This window comes from Oryzias latipes, chromosome 19 (genome assembly GCF_053564925.1).
Source record: "Oryzias latipes strain Hd-rR chromosome 19, Olatipes_Hd-rR_3.1".
Classification (NCBI taxonomy): Eukaryota; Metazoa; Chordata; class Actinopteri; order Beloniformes; family Adrianichthyidae; genus Oryzias; species Oryzias latipes.
The window spans coordinates 13,946,369-13,967,579 of record NC_136255.1 but is presented as its reverse complement, the minus strand read 5'-3'; the positions used below and the strand labels follow the sequence as shown (position 1 = coordinate 13,967,579).

At 36.6% G+C, this 21,211-nt stretch overlaps 2 protein-coding genes across 6 annotated transcripts in view; both read left to right on the top strand.

Annotated features, from left to right (window-relative positions):
• Nucleotides 1-1,643: 1,643 nt before the first annotated feature.
• Nucleotides 1,644-16,683, top strand: LOC101163222 (5-hydroxytryptamine receptor 3A-like). Of its 2 annotated transcripts, XM_020699666.3 has the most exons (13): nucleotides 1,659-1,811; nucleotides 2,706-2,786; nucleotides 3,730-3,789; nucleotides 4,020-4,082; nucleotides 4,552-4,715; nucleotides 7,805-7,849; nucleotides 7,960-8,069; nucleotides 9,400-9,569; nucleotides 11,030-11,190; nucleotides 13,511-13,721; nucleotides 13,821-13,961; nucleotides 14,093-14,154; nucleotides 14,237-16,683. In XM_020699666.3, the coding sequence occupies exons 1-13, from the start codon at nucleotides 1,772-1,774 to the stop codon at nucleotides 14,468-14,470; spliced, it is 1,542 nt and encodes a 513-aa protein (XP_020555325.2). In that variant the 5' UTR covers nucleotides 1,659-1,771; the 3' UTR covers nucleotides 14,471-16,683. The 2 variants fall into 2 exon arrangements, 1 of the variants encoding a protein (XP_020555325.2); XR_013651796.1 differs by lacking the exon at nucleotides 14,237-16,683 and having other exon boundaries at nucleotides 1,644-1,811; nucleotides 13,861-13,961.
• Nucleotides 16,684-20,623: 3,940 nt separating this feature from the next.
• Nucleotides 20,624-21,211, top strand: part of LOC105357460 (5-hydroxytryptamine receptor 3E-like) — a 48,864-nt gene continuing 48,276 nt past the window's right edge. For 2 of the 4 annotated variants that reach the window (XM_078938128.1, XM_078938127.1), the window contains exon 1: nucleotides 20,624-20,955. In XM_078938128.1, coding sequence (XP_078794254.1) covers nucleotides 20,916-20,955 — 40 coding nt within the window. In that variant the 5' untranslated portion in view covers nucleotides 20,624-20,915. The remainder of the gene's footprint in view (nucleotides 20,956-21,211) is intronic. The other 2 variants (XM_078938130.1, XM_078938129.1) reach the window with 1 other exon arrangement.

Here is a 21,211-nt window from a genome sequence, read left to right as displayed (position 1 = left end):
TTAAAATGTCTAATTTTAGATTTATTAGGGCAAATTTGTCACTGCAAGCTGCTACAATGTTCATGAATGCAATGATCTTATCCCACATGACAAACTGTCTCACTACCTGGTTACAGGCAAACAAATCAGCATTAAAACCTCTGGAGTCACTTCACAAATAAACAATTAAAGTACTGGATAAAAAACCCATTAAGATACCATCACTGTGACATTTTACAAAAACACAAACTGTTAAGCTGGGAGTACATCATTAAGTATACAAAGCTATGCCTCTTTTATGAAATCATTAATGGACCGTCATCCCCTCCACTCAGTCTGTTTGCAAAAATAAGATCAGTCTGCCAAAGAGTGACACGAGGGTCGGTTCGTCAAGACTCTATACTTCCTCTGGTTCATATCACAACAAACATGTCTACATTGAACTACTTTAATGCCTGCCCCTCCTTGACCGATCTGTCACTTTTGTGTCTTTTATATTTGTTTTTGTGTTTCTCACAGACATGTTTAGGTGCCAAACATGTCTTGAGCAAATCTCTTCAGTTTTGACTTGGTGGCTGGTTTTGTCATTAAATCAGCTACCATTAGCTCTGTAGGGCAATATTCTAAAGTTATCTTGCCACTCTTTACTGTTTCCCTTATGAAATGATACTTAATGTCGATATGTTTACAGCTCTGTCTGTTTCCTGGATTTCTTGCTAGGGCAATAGTACCAGTGTTATCCTGAAACACTTTGGTCTGATTGTACTGGTATTTATCTATACCATTGAGTAAATGCTCCAAGTAAATGCATTCCTGTATGGCTGAAGCTAAAGCCATATATTCAGCTTCACAGGTGGATAATGCCAGTGTGGGTTGTTTTCTTGTTTTCCATGAAATGAAAGAGCTTCCATCACCAATTTAAATTTTTTATTTTACATTTAAAAAAATTCTATACACATTCCAATTAAAAAGCATTTTACGGTCTGGACCTCAATCCAATAGAAAATCTGTGGAGGGGTTAAAAGTCTATTGTCCACTATTAGCCCCACGACATCACAGCTCTTAAGAAGATCTGCATGGAAGAATGGACCACAATAGCAACAACAGTTAGTGCAAACCTGGTGAAGACGGGAAGCACCAGTTTTGCTTATTTTCAATAAGAAGCGCTATTTAAAATGTGGATAACGGTTTGGTATGGTTACAGAAAATGTGCATGAAATAATTCCATAATCTAATCTGGAAGGCTCTATACTGCTCACACCTTGTATGCTTGATATGAACTCAAACGAGTGATGAATAAACTCCAGAGCCTAGATGCTGATGTTTTGAGTCCAGACCAAGCCAAAGCATCACTGCAGGTGGAGAACAAGGTAGAAGAGGGCCGGGGACCATCTAGAATGAAAAAAAAATGACTTTGTTCTTGGTACAGACCAAATTCTTACTCCCTGTAGGATTACACAAATTCAATTTTCGAAACATTATAATGAGATTTTCTGGATTCTACTTTTACAGTCTGTCTCTCACAGTTAAAGTTTAAGATGTCAAAACATTAAATTTCATCTTTTTAAGTGGGACTACTTGTAGGCTTGGTGTCTGACAAATACTTTTTTTGCACCATTATAATTCCTGAACAGACTTAAGTGATCTAAATCTTGCAGAATTGTAGTTGTTGAAGATCCTCTGTGGTTCGTTCTTCTCCCTCCTCCCTCCAACAAGGTGCCGATCAATACAATGAGGGTAAAGCTCCACACAACACAGAGTGGACAGAGACGAGTGCTGATCTCCTGCAACCATGACGATTCAAGCCTTGTTTTTTATAGTTGTTTTTACAGGTAAGATGACATCTGAATCATGTTTTCATGTGAGGCTTAAAAAACGTTTTTTAATGTTAGACTTTTGTTTAAGCAGCTCAGGGGGCAAACCATGCAATTATTTGAAGTTTGTGGATTCAGTGATGACTATAATACATGTTTGCCCAAAAAAACGTTTATTTATGCATTTTTCACATACTTCTTATTGCAAATTGATGGAACATTTAAAGTAAATGGTTAGATTGCTGTCTCCTCTTATATTACCCATTTATACAGAGCATAATATAGAGAAGAACTTATCTGCACAGTTTAATCAAGAACAGCTTAATTTCTGTAATTTAGAAATTATTCATACATACCACATTGTCTGCTCTTATTGTATTAATTACATTTTAGATATAATCTCAAATCTACAGATGTTTATAAACAAGTGCTGTCAGTTTGACAACAGTACACTTTTTATAAATGTTTTCAAGGTTTTAGAATTCAAACAAGAATAAATGTACGGAAAAGAATTTTCATTATTGTAGCTATGAAATGAGACTTTCTATTGACTACAAAATGTAGCCCCACCCCCCACAAAAAAACAGAACTAACAAACAAGAAAAACATAATACATCATTATAAAATAATATTTGTTTTAGGACAAAAAAACAGGTAACAGGAGAGATGAATAAGTGTGTAGAAAAGTGGGTAGAAAAATGGCCTGTTGTGATATTTATTAAGGAAGACACTCAGAAAATGTTGCTGTTTCTTGTGGAACAGCAGAAGAATAAACTTTTTTCATGTTATCTCTTAACTTCAGAATTCCAAACATTGCCTGATCAATAAAGAGCTTCTGAAGCTTCTATGTGTTAATGGTTTTGACCTCTTGTTCTAGAAATAACTGATTTCTTATTCTTTTTTTTTTGATAGGGGTTGGTACATCAAATCCAGACTTTCATGATCCTCAAGATAGGCAGCTTGTATCTAATTGGACGACTGAATTTTCATCAGGTAACATTTTTTTAAAATTATTCTACTAAATTTTCTTGAAAGCTTCATAATTTTCTGTATGATGATATGATGAAGACATTTCAACAATATTTTTACTTATGCTTTTTTAATATAAATGCATTCTTGGTGGAAAAGGTTTAAAAAAAACTGCAAGAATTTTTTTCTTTCTATGCTTACTCTTTTTCACTGAAGGGACCAGTTGAATACATACATATATATACATATATATATATATATATATATATATATATATATATATATATATATATACATATATATATATACATATATATATATACATATATATATATATATATATATATATACATATATATATATACATATATATATATATATATATACATATATATATATATATATACATATATATATATATATATATATATATATATACATATATACATATATATATATATATATATATATATACATATATATATATATATATATATATATATATATATACATATATACATATACATATATATATATATACATATATATATATATATATATATACATATATATACATATATATATACATATATACATATATACATATATATATATATATATACATATATATATATATACATACATATATATATACATACATATATATATATATACATATATATATATATATACATATATATATATATACATACATATATATGTATATACATATATATATATATACATACATATATATATATATACATATATATATATATATATATATATATATATATATATATATATATATATATATATATATATATATATATATATATATATTAAAAGTTTAAAATGTGAGCTCCTTGGCAGCGTCAAATATTTAAAATAAAATGTAAATTATTGTTTCTATTTATCACTAGTCTTCTTAGTGAATTTTGATTTTGTTTTTCCTTTTTTTTAACAGATAACTTTGGCACAATTGAGCCTGATTATCCTAACCTAGGCATGGCCCCCCTTCCACCAGGTAAAAAAAAACATTGTTTTTACAATGTTTCTTCTCTGGTTGAAGAAAGATAATTAAATGTTGGGTGATTAAAAGTACTGCTATACCTTTCTTTGTTACAGTTGTCTTTGTTTTATCAGAAGTGCAGGCTCTGTGATCCAAGTGAAACAGAATTTAAATGATGTTGCATGTTTTTGGAAATATAGGGAATGTGTGCCATTAAATATTCAAGCATGAACTTTTTTTCTTAGAAGCCATTGACCCGTTGGAAATCAGGCCTGAACATTTCAACCGAATTTTTAAACCTTTTCAAGGTAAGGAAAAAAAGCCTATTTTTGTTTAGCCTTTTGGGGAAAAAGCTTTGGAGTTGGGAAATTCCATTTCTTTGCACAATACCATTTCAAAATAAGAATTTAAAAAATAAGGAACCGCTTTGACATGTGATGACCACTCTCCTTGAGTTTCCGCTGCGCTCATTTGTCAACTAATGCTCTTTGTGGGCTTGATGATTCATTTTTTTTAAATGGGTTTGCAGGCTCCTCCCATGCTTTTGTGGTTAAAATGTGGGCTGTTAAATCATTTCACTCTACTTCTTAATATCTAATGTGTTTCAAAGAGCTTTAAAAGCAGAAAGCAGATCATTACTTTTTTTATATTAAAAAATGTATAAAAATGTTACAGGCACGATATATGAAGTTATTGTGATTATCCCATCGGTTTTCTAATTTTTTTTAAATAACTAATCTTCACTTTGACTTAGAATACGTCTTAATTTTGTTTCAGGCGCTAAAGTTGATGCTTCATACGAATGCAGTTATCAGTCTGTTTTAAACAAGTTGGATCTCAAGAAAAACACTGACAAGTACGTTACAACCCGCCCTGTTGCAGACCACCGGCATTTGACATGGGTTTTTATTGAAATGAGGATATATGCCATTCTGGATGTGGTAAGTTGTTAAAGCTTATTATCTGTGGATATCATTAAAATGTTTGGTATTAAATTGTCTGACATTGTGATGGCACTGTTTTTTTGGTCATAACTAATATAATGTGCAAAAAAATTAGAGGAAAAAAAAAAATTACAGTGCGCTAAAAAGCTACACAATAGAAGTTAGCAAAAAAACAAACAAACGTATAAAGCTATTTTGAAGCAGTTTAACACAGATTAGGTTATTTAGATTAAAACCTCACAAGGGAATTCCTCCAGATCCTCTGAGGGAATCCCAAGGCATTCTCAGGCCAGAAATGCAGTCTCCCCAGCTTATCCTGAGGTGTCCACCCAGTGGGACATATCAGAACACCTGCCCAGGAAGGCGTCCAGGAGGCATCTGGACCATATGTCCGAGCGGCATCAACTAGCTCCTCTTGATGTGGAGGAGCAGCAGTTCTACTCCGAGCTCTGACCTGGTGACCGAGCTCCCTTCCCTGTCTCTGAAAGAATACCCAGCTGTCCTGCACGGGAAACTCATTCTGTCTGCTTGTATTCAGAACCTCGTTTTTCGTTTTTTTTTAAGTCATGGCACAGAGCTTGTGAGTGTGGAGCAAAGATTGTAGGAGCAAAAAGCTTTGCTTTCTCACTCATCTCCGTCTTTATGACAACAGACCGGGATAACAACTGCATAAGAGGGGATGCTGCACTAATCCGCCTGTTGATGTCAGATTCTTACTTGTCAGCAAGACCCCAAAATACTTAAATTCCTTCACCTGATGCAGGAGCTTTCCACCCACCAAGAGAAGATAAACTTTATTTCACCAGTCAAGAACTATATCCTCAGACTTGGCGGCACTAACACTTGACCCCAAACTGCCCCAATGCATGCTGGAGGTCTTGGCTTGATGGAGCTAACAGGACTGCATCATCTGCAAAGAGCAGAAAGGAAAACCTGTGGTCCTTAACCCTTGTGCTATCTTAGATGACCCCACCCTTACATTGACGTGTTCTCCCTACCATGACAAAGGTGGATAAAGGTGGAAAGATTTCATGTAATCCATGGACACCAGTGAAGATCACAAACCATTGAACCTCACTGGTTTCCATCACAAAATCATTGAAGAAAAAGGTTCAGTGCACTGTCTAGTGGGTCTAGATGACCCCACTCCCAATGTTAAAGTGCCTAGGATAGCACAAGGGTTACATGGCTGGGCCTTAAAATTCTATCCACAAAGATTATGAACAGAACTGGTAATAATTTGTAATACATACAGTTTTCCTCTCTTTGTTGCTGTGAATTCCACTGAGATGGTTGATCTCCACTTCTTTAGCACACCATGGTCCCAATCCGCTTCTTCCTCAGCAATCATTTTGTGCATTCATGCAATTTCCTAAGAAGTCGTTCCGCTTGCTCTCTCCAACCCTCCTTCTGTGCCGCTCGGCGTGTTGGACAGAATTGAGCTTCTGCCTCAAGATGTCTCTGAGCTCTGCCAGGGCTGGTAGCTCTCTTAAAATGTTGCTTCAGAGTTCAGTACTCTATTTTGAGCGGAGAGATCTTAATCTCACGCCCATTTGACCTGATGATGTTTCAAGCCTTCGATGGTTTGAAGCCAAACCTCTGAGCGGTATGCTAAGGATCAACATGCTCATCAGCTGCAGCTGATCAACCTCCCCTCTTTATGAAACCATAAAGTAGCATCCACATCCCTATTAAAGTCAGATGTATTGTTGTTAGCCAGTCACAAAACCTGGAGATGTTCAGATGTTTTGATAGAAGCAACATCTTGAGCTTCAAGTTTCAAGTCCACTGTGGGGTAACTCTGGTTTCTGCTCCTCCTCAGATCAGAGTTTAACATGGCTCTGTGCATTATGACTATGCTTCCACATTGTAAATCCCATCCTGACCTAGTGGATCCTCAGGTCTTTTGAGGTTTCCACAGGCCTTGCCACTAATATTTGGTAGCAGATAATCCGTCCAGTTAGGGGTGCTCATCCCCCCCCCCCTATTTTGGGCCCCCCTAGGGAGTATCTTTTCATGGGGCTTCTGTAGCAAAATGTGGGTGAAGCAGCTCACAGTGCTAACCTTTACTGCCCAAGTTGCCGTGTCTCTGTGCTGTCCACTTTCCCTCCAGTTGTAATACTTTCATGGTATTTATGCAGTCTTTCCTAAAAGTCATTGGTTACTTGTCCTTAATCTCAGAAGTTACTATAAGTATTTTGCTCTCTCTTTTTAAGTTAATTAATACACTTTGTAATCACACGAGGTTACTTGGAAAGTTATGCTACCAATTTATAATTTGTATGAAAGTATGAAAAAATAAAAATGATGTGGAAAAGTATCAAATAATATTGTTTCCTGATGTGAACAAAAAGCTATCAGCACTGTTATGCCTATAGAATTCTATAATCAAATCAGGATTTCAACAACAATTATTTTCCCATCAGACAACGTTTTAGTGTAAAAGCTGCTGCAGTTGTTTGTCATTTGAACTGACCACTTCCTACATTTGTGCTTGGCTTACCACATAATGCTCTATGCTAAGTATTTTGGCAGATGAAGCGAGTTTAATCGGGGAGAAGAAGCTCCACAACACAGAAAAAGGAGGAATTTACAGCTCCTTACATACTATCAAACATAAGACTTAAGAGGAGCCACTAAAGCTGTTAGAACAGAAAAAGTTGAAATTAAATTATCACTATAAGAATTGATAAAGCTTTATTCAAGAATGGTTAGAGAAAATGTATAAACAGGCAAACCTTATTTGAACTTTATTCATAAAGTGGCTTTTCAGATGTTTTACTTTGCATCTGTTGTTCGTATAGATTAAGGTATGGGTTTATGTTTTAAGCATTCCTTTTATTTATCTCTACGTTTCTTATTTTCCTTTTTTCTCGTGTTTTAAAATAAAAATGTTAATGTTACATGAAGAGAAGGTAAATGATAATCAAAATACTGCATGAAAGGTAATCAGATGACTATAAATGCTTTATATCTAAAATTGTAAAAAAAAAAAACATTTTCCCAAATGTATTGATTCTCACTCTGGTGATAGTAAATCGTTTTGTTGTTGTTGTTGTTGTTTTTTTGTTTTTTTTTGCTCATAGAGAGAAGCTGACCAGATGTTTATTTCTTACATTTGGGTTTATTTGGTGAGTTTTGTCTTTGAAATAGAAACCTTCTAACATATCGTGGTTAAAAATGTAATTTTATTGTTTGTTTTTCGTCTGTGACTCTCATGTTAATTCTTTTTTCCCTATAGAGATGGGATAATGAGCACATTCAGTGGGATCCTGATGAGTTTTGTGGACAGAAGCATATTTTAATTCCCACAAAATATCTATGGATGCCAGATCTGACAATTGAAGAGATGTAAGTTTAAATGCAACATGTTATTACAATCTCTCAAATCCTTTAATCCAAATCAAGTCAAAATCTTCATAATCACCATTTCATTTGATATTCTTAAACCAATTTACTATCAAAGATTTACAAAAAAGTGTACGGAAGAGTCTGAGTTTAAAGTCAGAATTTTCTATGCCCTTTTTTTTCCTTTGTCCATTGCCCTAATCCTCTTCGGTAGAAGTGATATCAGAAATGAAGAGAAATTTATAATAAAGAAATTTTGCTATCATTAGTAAAATTGTTTTGATTTTTTTAAAGGGACAGTCTAATCCTATAAATGCTACTACAACAAAGAACTGACAGAAAATTCATTTTTTGGGAATTGAGATGTTTTCTTAAACCCTTTAATAGAACTCATAAAAATCTTTCTGCAAGATAACTTTTAATGATACACACATAGTGTTAATCATGATACATCCAATGATTTAGTATTTTTTTTGCTCAAAACAATGTTAGTAAAAAATGCAATATTGACATGAGTAAATAGCAGCTTATTTATACCCACTGCCTCAAAGTTAATTGAAGATGTAACAATAAAGACTTATAAAAACGTTTTGTATTATTTCAATACAAGCAGTCATTTAAAAAAAGTTTATAACAATAGATAAGTTATTTTTACCGTAAAGTTATGAAAATTAGCTTTAACTTTTCCTGCCAAAAGTGTTTTTGAGATTTCATGGAGGTACACATGTTGAAATGAGCAGGAAATGCCCTTCTACTGTCCCTAATAGAATGATGATAAAGATACAGTTACTTAAAATGAGCTTTTCAGGAAATATTTGATAATACTAATGAGGTAGGGTCTTAAAAATGTATATAAAAAATGAAACAAATGGTTAGGGTCAAAGGCAGACGTTTGCTCCTCACAATGAAAAATTTAAAACCATGACATCTTTTAAACAAAGTAGAGTATAAAATTAGGGCAATTTACATCTCGATTGAAGAAAAAGGTTTAAATCCTTTTAAATATTCTTTTATGGTATAATTGTATAATTGTATTGTATAATCTTTAGTGCATGCTCTCCGTAAAATGGTGCAACGTAGTTTTAAGATTTTCTCCCTTTCTTTTTCATTGTTTAAGAATTAAAATATTGATTGCTAACTGGATCAAAAATTGCTTTACTTTAAAATAAGTCCAGATAAGTCTTCAGTGTTAAATATTTTTTGGACCTTTCAGATACAACTGCGCCATGTGGCAATTTATAAACTTATAACAGAACTAATCACAAAAACAAAAAATGCACCATTTCTTAACAACAAAATGAATGTAATAATGTGCATTTGTTGTGTGCTATAGGACAGAGCAGGATAAAGCCACACCAAGTCCTCATCTCAATGTCGGAAATTATGGTTGGGTTGAATTCAGGAATGACCAAGTGGTGGTCAGCACATGCAAGATGGAAGTTTACAGATTTCCATTTGACATTCAGAGCTGCAACATCTCCTTCAAATCTATCATGCATTCTGGTAAGAGTCAATAGACTTAACTGTTTCCCAAAATGCAAAAAATACTCTGGATGGGAAAACAGAAATAGTCATTTCAGTATGGTACATGGGCAGAATGGATGGGATCGGAGCAGATCCTTTAAACATAAGGTGGGCATCACCAAGCAGAATCTTAGCAGCTCTGACCAGGCTGGACAAAGCTGGACAATTTGCCGAGAACATTGATTGTATATGTGAACTGATCTGAGTGCTCTAATTTCTTGCTAATCCCATCTTTCCCACAACATTTTTCCTCCAGTTCAAGTTATTCATGTTATGAACTGTCCAATCAGGTTCCCTTAATAAAAGTATGTGGTGTTATGTCAAACATTTATCATGACAGATTCTCCCCAGCCTGCTTTCAGGGGTGTGGACTTCCAATAAGCTCACTCCTGACTTCTTGAGACACAGTTGCTCAGACCGACACAGTTGCTCAGACCGACTCAGACCAATCGCTGCCTGATGAAGACATCTAGCTTCAACATGGTGGCGTTCATATTGTGAGAAAATGTCATCTGAATGGACTTCATTGCATTGGAGCTGGAAGTAATTTTCAATTTCTATGGGGGATGTCTCACCCGCTTGATCCAGTTCTCACATACGGTCAATGGTTGAGACAGAAAAGCCTCTGGGGGGGGGGGGAGACTTGAACTGAATTCAATTCAGTTCAAGTCTTGAACTGTTGAACTATCTGATGACAGATGGTTCAATTCAGAGAAACTACCACAAAGTTCCAAGCCTTCCTCCTCCAATACTCCTCACATTCAAGTCCACAGTCTTAGTTTTCAGATTCTATCCAGAACTGTGATTTTTCTTATTGGTGAACAACTAGCAGTGAGCAAAGCAGTAAATAAGCATGTAAAAAGGTGTATGTCATGAAGATGACTGAAGAACAGACATGGGAAGGAGCAAATCCTGACAAGAAAGCACAAAAGTAATTCTGTTTTGCATTAGATGTGCAGCATCTATAAATGGCTTAAAGAATCTAATGAAAATAATCTACAGTATGTCGTGTTTTTAACCTATTCTTGTGGCTTTTTTCTCATGATGGAGGACAGAATGTTAGAAAATTATTGTTGTCATTTTTGTTGCACTGGTAATGTTATGTTGGGGTTGTAAGGGGCTGTAAACTAGCAGGAGAGAGTGTAAACAAATAGATGACAGGAAGTAGGCGTGGGCATTAATCTGCTCCAACAGTCTTGCCTATAACTCAGAGGTGAATGTCTAATGAACTACTGCTGCTCTGCAGACACTATGTCCTTGAAAACAACACAGGTTTTTTATTTTGGCTAAAAATGGCATCATCATAATCAAAAGTACACTTGGACACTTTCGCAATGGATCAAAAGATGATCAGAGTGGGACTTCAAAACGTTTCCTTTTTATTTTGCTTCGCTAAGAGACCTTATAATTGTTTTTTTCTTTCTTTTACATTTCCTTAGATGATAAACTAAGGTTGTTCTACCATTCCAACAACTCAGAGCTTACAGAGCAGTCTCGTCAAACAATCCAGACGCAATATGAATGGATTTTTCTCAATATGACAGTACAGGAAAAAACTGTCAATCATTTTGGCTTCAACCAAACGGTGATTGTTTACACTGTAAGTATTCATGTCTCATTTCATTTCTGTATGAAGAACAATTTGATGAAATGACCTTGCCATTGGTGAATGACAATTTTGATGGCAAATCATGTACTGTAATGATCTGAACCTTTGGCTTTTGTTTGTCCAGATATGAAAGGGAAGAAAAAAATTACAAAACTGTAAAAGTCATTGTAAAAACATTGTAAAAATTCAATTTTCAATAATGTGAAAGCAGATACTAAATATAGGGATGATTTGACAAAAGACATTGAATTGATAAAGTCTAAAGCATTTTTATTTACCAGTGTTTTACTTTTAATAGTATTTTTTTCATGAAGCAAATACTCCAGAGCATTTAAGAAAACCAACTACATTGGCAAAAATCCTTCACTGAATATGAGAACTGGACAGTGAGTGGCACGTCATCCATAGAAAATAATTTACAAACGAAAATAGACTTAATTAAGTCTTCAGTTTGTCGCAGTACAATACAAGTTGGAGACAGTCATCATAAGTAAGCGGTGATTGATCCAAATTGGTATGGGTTAGCACTTCTATGGCAACCACTCACGCCAATCAGGAGTGAGCTTGTTGGAAGGCCACACCCCTACCACTTGAAAACAGGCTTGGGAGAATCTGTCAAACAATTCGAGTGTTAGACGCAGGGGCCAGTGGGCACCATATACTTTTATTAACGCATCTGATTGGTCAGTTTATAACTTGAATAACTTGCACTATTGAAAACACATCATTATTATATAGGATTAGCAAGAACATGTCAAGAAAGGCAGCAAGGCAAAATGGATTATTTTGATAAAAATAATGACATGAGTAATATGGGATTATGGCTTTTTGGAGCCAGTAGTTTGGAACTTGTGGGGTCCAGTTCTCATATACAGTCAATAGTTAAACATTCAAACTAAATACTAATATTGTTAACTTTCCAACAAACTAAAAAAGAACTGCTATAAACCTAGTTGTCTCCCAGCAATCTATAATTTGCACTTTTTTGCCAGGGTGTATCTTTCCCTCTCACTTGATTTAAATCGCATCTCAAGACATGGTCCACAAACTGATAAAAGATTCCACAAAAACGGTGTATACTTATAAAGCGCGTTTCTACCTTCTTTTGAAGGCCCAAAGCGCTTTACAGTCACAGTCCCATTCACACGCTGGTGGTGGCTCCGCTGTCGAACACTGGCGCCAACCTTCCGCCAGAGGCAAGGTGGGGTTCAGCGTCTTGCCCAAGGACACTTCGACACATGGACGTGCAGGGCAGGAATCGAACCTGCAATATTACGATCATGGGTCGACCGCCCACCACTCTACCACAGCCCCCCACAAACTTTGTGGCGATGCGATAAAGTTCAATTTATTTTACCTAAGCTGAAACTGTTACGGCGGTTGGTTGGGGGAGTACCCAGGTGCAGAGAGGATGAGGCATCGGTTCAAGGTGGATAGGGGCTTTAATATCAACAAAGACTACAAACCAAAAAACCACTGCATAAGCAGGCTAGAAAACGCGAAACATTATAAAACACTCGAAACAGGGGAACAGCCGAAATATAATCTATGGACCAGCACAGGAGGAAGGGAATGACAGGATTTAAATACAAGCAAGACAACGAGACACAGGTGGAAACAATCAGGACAGAGGAGAACCAAAGTTAAGACTCACAACCAAGGTCTAACACAGGAACCTTTCAATATAAAACAGGAAGTGACAGAAACAGAAATAAAACAGAGACCGTAACAGAAACAGTCTAGTTACATATTCATTTGGTATTTACAATGAGGCAAATAAGTATTTGAACACCCTGTGATTTCTCCCACTCAGAAATTGTGGAGGGGTCTGACATTTTCAAGTTTTTTGGTATGCTATTGCTAAATTATCGTATTTGAACACCTGAGAAAATTCTGAAGCAACAAAAACTAAAAACATAAAAGCTAAAAACATAAAAACCCACGCTTTTGGGTTTTTTAGACTGTTTTGTTCTCTGTGGTTAAAAAGAGTGTGTCATATAAATATATTCAGGAACTGTTTGTAGCGCTGGAAATTGTTACTTGACTTGTTAGATGCGAGCCAAAAGGCAAACAGTAGAGAGCACAACAGGAAAAGAAACTGACAAATCTTATGTTACTGATCAAATTAATACATTTTGACCAAATAATCCTGTTCATATCTGTGGTTTTCAGCCAATACAGCTTTTATTTGCATGAATAACTTGATTTTTTTAAATAAATACCTGTTTCCTTTACATCCCCAGTGTTTTTGCATCTTTTTATAATATTTTTCAAATAGGTTTCTTGTAGTCATCAGTTTGTTATTTTACAGATCACCATGAAGAGAAGGTCAGTCCTTTATATCGCAAACTTCCTGCTGCCCGTTCTCTTCTTCTTGTGTCTGGACTTTGCCTCCTTCCTCATGTCAGACACTGGGGGTGAGAAGGTTGGCTTCAAGGTCACAGTCCTACTTGCTGTGACTGTGATGCAGCTTATTCTCAATGACATTCTGCCCCCTTCCTCAGACAAAATTCCTCTTATAGGTAAAGACAATGTGACTTCCAGTCTTTATTCTTTGATGAGATAAACACGGTAAACCCAGGATTAATGTTCTTGTCTCTGGATCTCCATGTCCCTCTTAGCGATCTACTGCATTGGGATCTTTACTTTGATGCTACTAAGCCTCCTGGAAACCATTTTAGTGATGTATTTGATAGACAAAGACCAGAAACTGAATGAGAATCCAGAAGATAAACACAGTCCACTCCCATGCTGTTGTACTGGTGAGAATATTCATTGTTCTGTTTCAGATTCTTAGATATGAACTTGTGTTTACCAGGTAGACAAACCCACCAAGTTCAGCTGACATAATGGTGTTAAACTTTGAATAAAATCTTTGTGTCGATCACTTTAGAAATTAAGAAATGGATTCGCTGTGCATCTGCTGCCAAAGAAGATGAGTCTTTTCCTAAAGAGGTTAGAACTTTGTCATTTGTCAAAGACAACAATGTGAAAGGTGAAGTTGTCATTCAACTTGACTGTTCAACCATGTTTGCAGGGCTGCAGCAGTCCCCACACTGATGTGTCTCTTGTCATGGAAAAAGTCTATGAGGAGCTTAGTGAAATGAAGAAATCTAAATATCTGCTGAGCAGCAGGACAGAAGATGAGAAGCCTGGCTACTGGACCAGAGTGGCTGAAAAAATCAACAAAGTCTTTGCTGTTTTTTACATTATAGCGGTTCTTCTGTTTTTGAGTGTCCTTTTTACTGTGTGGAATATTGATGGTACTTAATAATGAAAGAAGAGAAGGAAACACAAGTCACACTTCAATAGGGAAATATTGCATGTGTACCAATACAGAATGATAAAATCCATTATATCTTTCTAAAAAGACTAAGTCTAAATTGTGAAGATTATGAAATTTCAGGTTGAATTTATTGGTTTTGATCATGTTCTGTTTTGAACATCCACAGCTGTTTTTATTTCTGTTAATTGTCCTCAGTTATCGATTTATGTGCCTGTTTTTCAGCTGGTATTTGACCGGTCATCTGTTTTGTCATCCTTCAATTACTTCCTTTGTCCGTGTTTAACTTTAAGTTTCTGTCATGGGGTATTTCACTTTTGTTACGTTTCTTATTTTAACTTCAAGTGTTTTTTCCCCAAAAGCTTATTTCTAGTGTTGTAATTGTACAGTTGTTTTCTAAGGGTGTATTCAGTGAACCAGAGTTCGTTTCTCCCGATAATCCAGAACAAATTTTCAGTCTGAATTCACCCAAGTGAACTCTGGTCCGGGACCAGGAACCACTCTCAGCTCCATCTTTTTAGTTGGTCTTAGCTTGTTTCCAATCAGACTGAGCTCTGAGACTCCTCAGTCTGAATACAATCTGTCCTCAGAGCGGAACCACTGGTCCAAAACGGCTGCCTTAGCTGGTGATCTTGTGATTGAAACATCGTCTGAATGTAGCAACCGATGAGCCGCGGACAAATGTAGAGCAACGATTGTCGTTTTAATGAAAGAGGAAAAAAGGCTACAACTCCTGACTAGTGTCGTTTACTTTAACACAGTTGAAATGTTTTTATTTTCATGCTTTTTCTGTGTCTCGTTACGCAGCATGCTCTGCTGTGATGAAATCCTAGAAGCTATCTTGTAGTTCCTAAACATGATTCTCTTAAAACAATGCCAAAACAACACAACGATGAGACACAAACACTCATTGAAATTTGATCGGATGAATACAGGCTCATTCAAACAACTTTTAACGTGACACATTGCTTCTTACTGCTTTCCCCACAATCTATATGTCATAAACACTTATCAGTCTACCTTGTTAGACGTCTTCTTGCCAGTAACCTCCTTGCAGCATGCCTCCACCAGACCACAGCAGCAGTAAAAAGTTTTGTGCCTGATGTTAACACAGGTATTTAAAATTCGTCAGCAAAATATAAAGTTTGAATAAACTACCCTGAGAAAGACTGGAAAGCGCAGGATGTCCATAATTTCTCTCTGTAGTTGCTTTGCTCCGCCCTTGTAATTCCCAATGATTGAAGAGATTTTTATTCATTTGGTTTTGTTTACAAGCTTTGGTTCAAATAAAAAAAGGCAGCTTGACGGCAGTCTGAATAAAGACCAAACGCAAGGTTCAGAGTTCGATCTAACCAAATTAAGTGGACTGGGTCCGGAACAAACCATTTTCCCAGTCTGAATACACCCTAAATTAGATGTTAAACTACCAAAACTGCCCTGCCTAACCTTCATTATATTTGCACATGACACCCAGTTGGATGGGACAATGGCTTAATAATTCTCTGCATGATTAATCCATTAATCAAATACAGCATGCAGTCTATGTCTGGCTCAAATTAAGTTGTGATGTCTGAAAATAAAGCTGTTTTCCATCAGTTGATATGTTTTTACTGTTGCTTTACATATAATTAAAATATTTTTGAAGGGAATAGCTTAACCTATTTGAATACTGCAAGTATGATGAAATCAAGTTTCAAAAACATTTTGGACTATTCTAGGTCTTCTGTGAGCCCAGGCCGGTGCATGGGCCGAGATACCTGTCAACGGACGTAAGACTTTCATTGACAGTTACAGGAATTGTTTGATTGGAATGACTACTTCAAAAGGTATGCAACAAAATGTTAATGGTACCATCATTTTTGTCCAACCCTTTTTCATAATTTTATTATTGTAAATATTTCAATGGAAGCATGGTTGAAAAACAATGTTTGACTTTCATTGGTTACATTTCATTGAATTTGTATTTTTTTTTACTTTTGTCAGATTCAAGTTATTTATTTGACGATTGTGATTTTTTCTCTCCTTAAACGAGGGGTCCCAACAATTTTGTCAATGTGTGTAGATTGTAGTTATATGCATATTTTAAAAATGCGTTTATTGGGTCTTTAAAGTGATGTTATGTAACAACGTTGTAAGTCTCTCCAATCCTTTCACTTCTTGGATTGGACTGTATTGGAATTAAACCTTTATTGTGGTTGCAATACGTGCAAATACAACAAAATTGCTGCAGCAAAGATGGCCAAATAGGTAAAAGATAGGATCCCTTGTAGAGAAGAAAGCAGAGGCAACAAGAACAACACATCTTCACTCTGCGTACATTGGGAGCAGAGTATTAATTCAGTTTGTTCGTCATCCATTTTCCATGCAATTCAAGGACCGCAAGCACTCTCACCTGTGGAACAACTAAGGCATCAAGCTTTTGGTCGAGCTATGACTGTCTCGTTCTGAGTCTTAACCAACAGCGTCTCTCCACAAAGCTCCAACAGCCCACCTCTCGCTGTTCACAGCCTCAAAACTGCAAGATAAATCAGAAACTCCTGATCTCCATTGCAATATGTCCGATTATCAAACATCGGAACAGGTACACATCTCCAAAGTCTTGTACACGCACAACAAACTGTACATGCTCCTTGGATCATTGCTGTATCCAGCTGCAAAAGTGCAAGGGGGGGGGCACTTCCTTGTTTCTTAGTGTGCGAAAAAATGCTGTCGCTCAAATTCAAAGACTGGCCGATCAAAAACATTTTACGAGTTACAGTGATCCTTCGCTATAACACGGTTTACTTTTCACGGTTTCGCTACTTCATGGATTTGCAGCGTGCATTGTGTTCTGCATTCTGATTGGCTAAAAAGCCACTCTGCTTCTTCTCTACTTGTGCGTCAATAACGTTGCAGTTTAATATGTACACGTACGTAAAACAGCTTGCCAAATTTACATTATGTACTTGCAAATTCTCTTGATGTTGGCATGTCGGTGTATAAGGATGTTTTTGCGAAGAAGAAAAAAGAGCGACACCAACTGCCGATCACTATGTTCTTCTCCCGAACAAACACACCTGCAGCTGCACCGCGGGCTTTAAAAGAAGAAAAATCTGCAGAGCGGAGTCAGGATGCAGCGGCTCAGTCTGAACTTAGAGCAGTTAAATACACTTGAGTCACTATTTGTGCGACTGTACTTTGTATTTTTTCATAATCATCATTTTATATTTTCTCCCGTTTAATCCAATTAGTCGGGTCGTGGTGGGCGGGGCTAATCTCCGCGATTTGAAGCCTTCTGTTCACATTGATGATTAAAATTATTATTTGACAGAACAGAACAGAAGTTATTTGTTAAAAAACGTTTCTAAAGTACTTTGATTTGTGAAACAAATGCTTGAGCCTATAAAATGGTTTGTTCTTTCTTTTCAATGTATAATAGAGTATTTAATTGTATCATAATTGTAAACAAAATAGAGGTTTGTACTTCACGGTTTTTGACTATCACGGGCTCTTTCTGGAATGTACCCCCCGCGAAAAACAAGGGTTTACTGTACAAAAAAGGCTCAAAGAAATGCAGGCATGGCGCTCTGAGGGCTAGACAGGAGAAGCCTTGGGAGAGACACAGGGAAAACATAGTGTCTATGTTGGATGTATATACTTTGTTTTCTTATTATTATACAAACTGCTATTTAAAACTGTGATTAAACTCTGTTTGACCTACCAGTGCTGGGTTTTTTGTGTGCCAGTTGGAGAAAAGGAGACTGCACCATCAGATGAACTAGGAGTGTCTAGAAAACAGTTGGGAGATTAAAAACTTGGCTGCTGGGTGTGCGTTAAAAAGTGATATACCACAGTGATAACTGCACGCCTTAAAAAAGAAGTTCCGGTCACCTATCTTAAAGGCCATTGCCGCGCTGCAAATTTTCTGCGTTGCTGCCTGTCCGAATACGTGTTCCTTAGCTTGATGCCCCTGTGGGAGGAGCTATCAGCTAATGTTTTCAGCCTGATCACTACATGGAGCATTTCTGAGTATATCTCATTTACAAAGGATGGAAGACACAGATGCTGAGAAATCAGGTTAATTTATTATGAAGAGCTCTACAAAAGCATTGGTAATCAAGTCTCCATGTCTGGGTTCATGAGATTCAGAGATTCTCCCAGCACAGAAAGCTTCACTCCTGCTGCTGTGTCTGAAAGACGACCACTTCTGCTGTGTTTGAAGGCTTGCTGTGCCGCAATAACCAGAGAGGGGAAAAATGAAAACAAGAATAAAATCAGGGGACCTTTATTTTATTATTGTCTGGATGAAAATAAGAAAAATATCATAAAGTTCAGGAGGCCAGATCAGGGTGTCTTCCCATCCCACAGCGGGTCTCTTTCTGGCTGCCAGCTCTCGTCCCAGGAGTCGGCCTATTGATCGCGATTGCTCCAGCTCCAACCGCCCTGTGAACAGACTGTCTGGGGTGTACTCACCTTCGCCCAACAGAAGCCGGGATGGGTTCCTGAAACCCTGTTGCCCAGAAAGGGCTACAGCAGGTTGAGAAAATAAAGTGAAGTTCAGAAGGAGAACTATTGGATCGATCCACCATATTGGATGTGTGTTCTACCCGTTGTCACTGAAAATGTCACATGCTCAAAGTTGAGCGCCGTATAGGTTGATGCGCTGCGGCAACCTCCCCAAATTTCAAATATCTGAACATTTGAACCCAAATTGCACTGCTCGAATCGCATTGCTGCCAGACCTCTACTAAAACTGTCCAGCAGGACCTCAGATCCCATCTGTATTGACTTAACATTGAAGCTGGCCGCCTCTGCCGCGCGAAACGCATTTAGTGTGAATGCTGTTTAAGGACACCATGAACAAAATGATTGAGCTGAACAAGACTGGGATGAACTGGATTCTACAACTCGCAAGCACACAATTTCACTAAAAATCTCCCTTGACTTGGTCTGGTGAGATTTGGGGCAAAAACCTCAAATCAATGAGGGCATTGAAAATCTTTCAGTATGTGCTTTCAACCACTTCCAAAGAAAATTCAAAGTAAGAATGTGTACCTGCGCACTGTGAGCTTCTGCATTCGAAAGTCTCGCATTCATGCTCCACTACATTAGTTTTGAAGTCCGTTTTTGGGCTCTATGTACAAAACTCGCGTCCATTGAACATGCGTTAAAAGTTTAACCAGTTGAACTTTGACAAATCAGGGACTCAGATTTCACGGAAATGCAAACCATTTGAAAATGTATCATGACAGAAAAATTAATAATTGTGGTTTGTGCCTGGCCGAAGTTATTGGCAACAAGTCTTTCATATACTGAAATGGGAATGTGAAAGAAAATGCCTAGAACAAGATTAGAGAGATTTGCTCCACTTTGACATTTTGCACCAGGCCTCTACAGGTATGTGAGCTAGTATCGGGTAGCAACAGTCCACTGTGAACACTATATACTAAAAGCGAGTTTAAGAACCCGCATTTAGCTTATTCCTGAATGCACATTACGTGCTTTTGTGTCTGTTGCATAAGAAAAAAATGTTATTAGTTTATGTTTCTTTTCTTATTTTACTTGTTTACCCACAATAGAAGATGTTGTTTAATCATTTTCACACACCCACACAACCAAAAATATATTTAGTCTTGAACTTGTCCGTGTGCATTAATGAGATGAACGGTTCAACCTTTTCCTCTAGTTTTTCCTTTTCTCAGCACAAGCACAGTACAAACACTATGTTGTGCTGATAAGATCAGAGGCAAAGAGTCAGAATGCTGCTGAAAGCTCTGCTCAAATATTTTAGATGTTTCTCTTTGTTGCAAATCTGTGTTAATCAGTAAAAGCTGATTCGCTGTGGTGACCCCTAAAGGGATATGCCGAAAGCTGAACAAGAACTTCTATCAACTTTGTCGTCTAATTCGCAGCTACAGTATCTGTTTGCATGGTGGTCTTGAAAATCCTCTGAAACCGAACAGCAAGCCTAAAAACATTTTCTAATGTTTCTAATTTTTGAAAAATCATTGTAGTATTATTTACTTAATCAGTGTCTAAATTCAAAAACTGTTTTTTTTATTGAAAAGAAAAATGAGCCAAATCTATTTCAAGACATTCTTGTTTATAAAATAGAGAATTACTAATATTTCACCATCTTGTGAAAAATCTTACATTAAATAGCTTACTAATGTAAGACTCCAGGCCCATTTTCCAACTAACGTGCCATTGTAGCTTTTCATTGGCTAAACACACCTGATTCAAGTTATTCGGTTGCAGATGAGGCAGGGTAATGGCATTTTAATTGATCGGGCTTGTAATCTAAACTTTTCTCCAGTATCATAGTCATTAAAGATCTTTTGTGGTTCGTTCTTCTCCCTCCTCCCTCGAAGAGAGGCACATCATTTAAAAGGATGAATGGAAAGCTTTCATACAGAGCAGAGTAGACAGAGATGAGTGCTGATCTCCTGCAACCATGATGATTCAAGCCTTGTTTTTTCCATTTGTCCTTACAGGTAAGACGGCATCTCAATCATGTTTGCATATAGAGTTCAAGAAAGGTTTTGAATTTAAAAGAAATGCATCTAAGCAGCTCAGAGGTGCAATCCAAGCAATGACTTATAAGCAGACTGTAATTTTTGTAATCCTCACATTGTTTTGCAGTTCTCAAATTATTGTTAGACAAAAGAAAGTTTATGTCTTTTTAAAAAACTTTTGGTGTCGCAATTCAAAAGGAAGCGTTTAACTAAAGAGTTGGGTTGATGTTGCTGC

What these genes read in the sequence shown, in the direction of transcription:
- LOC101163222 (XM_020699666.3), top strand. Translation starts at nt 1,772, where the DNA reads ATGACGATTCAAGCCTTGTTTTTTATAGTTGTTTTTACAG. An exon ending in AGACAAAATTCCTCTTATAG is followed by an intron (nt 13,722 to 13,820) that starts GTAAAGACAATG and finishes TGTCCCTCTTAG; the next exon opens with CGATCTACTGCATTGGGATC. An exon ending in ACTCCCATGCTGTTGTACTG is followed by an intron (nt 13,962 to 14,092) that starts GTGAGAATATTC and finishes CGATCACTTTAG; the next exon opens with AAATTAAGAAATGGATTCGC.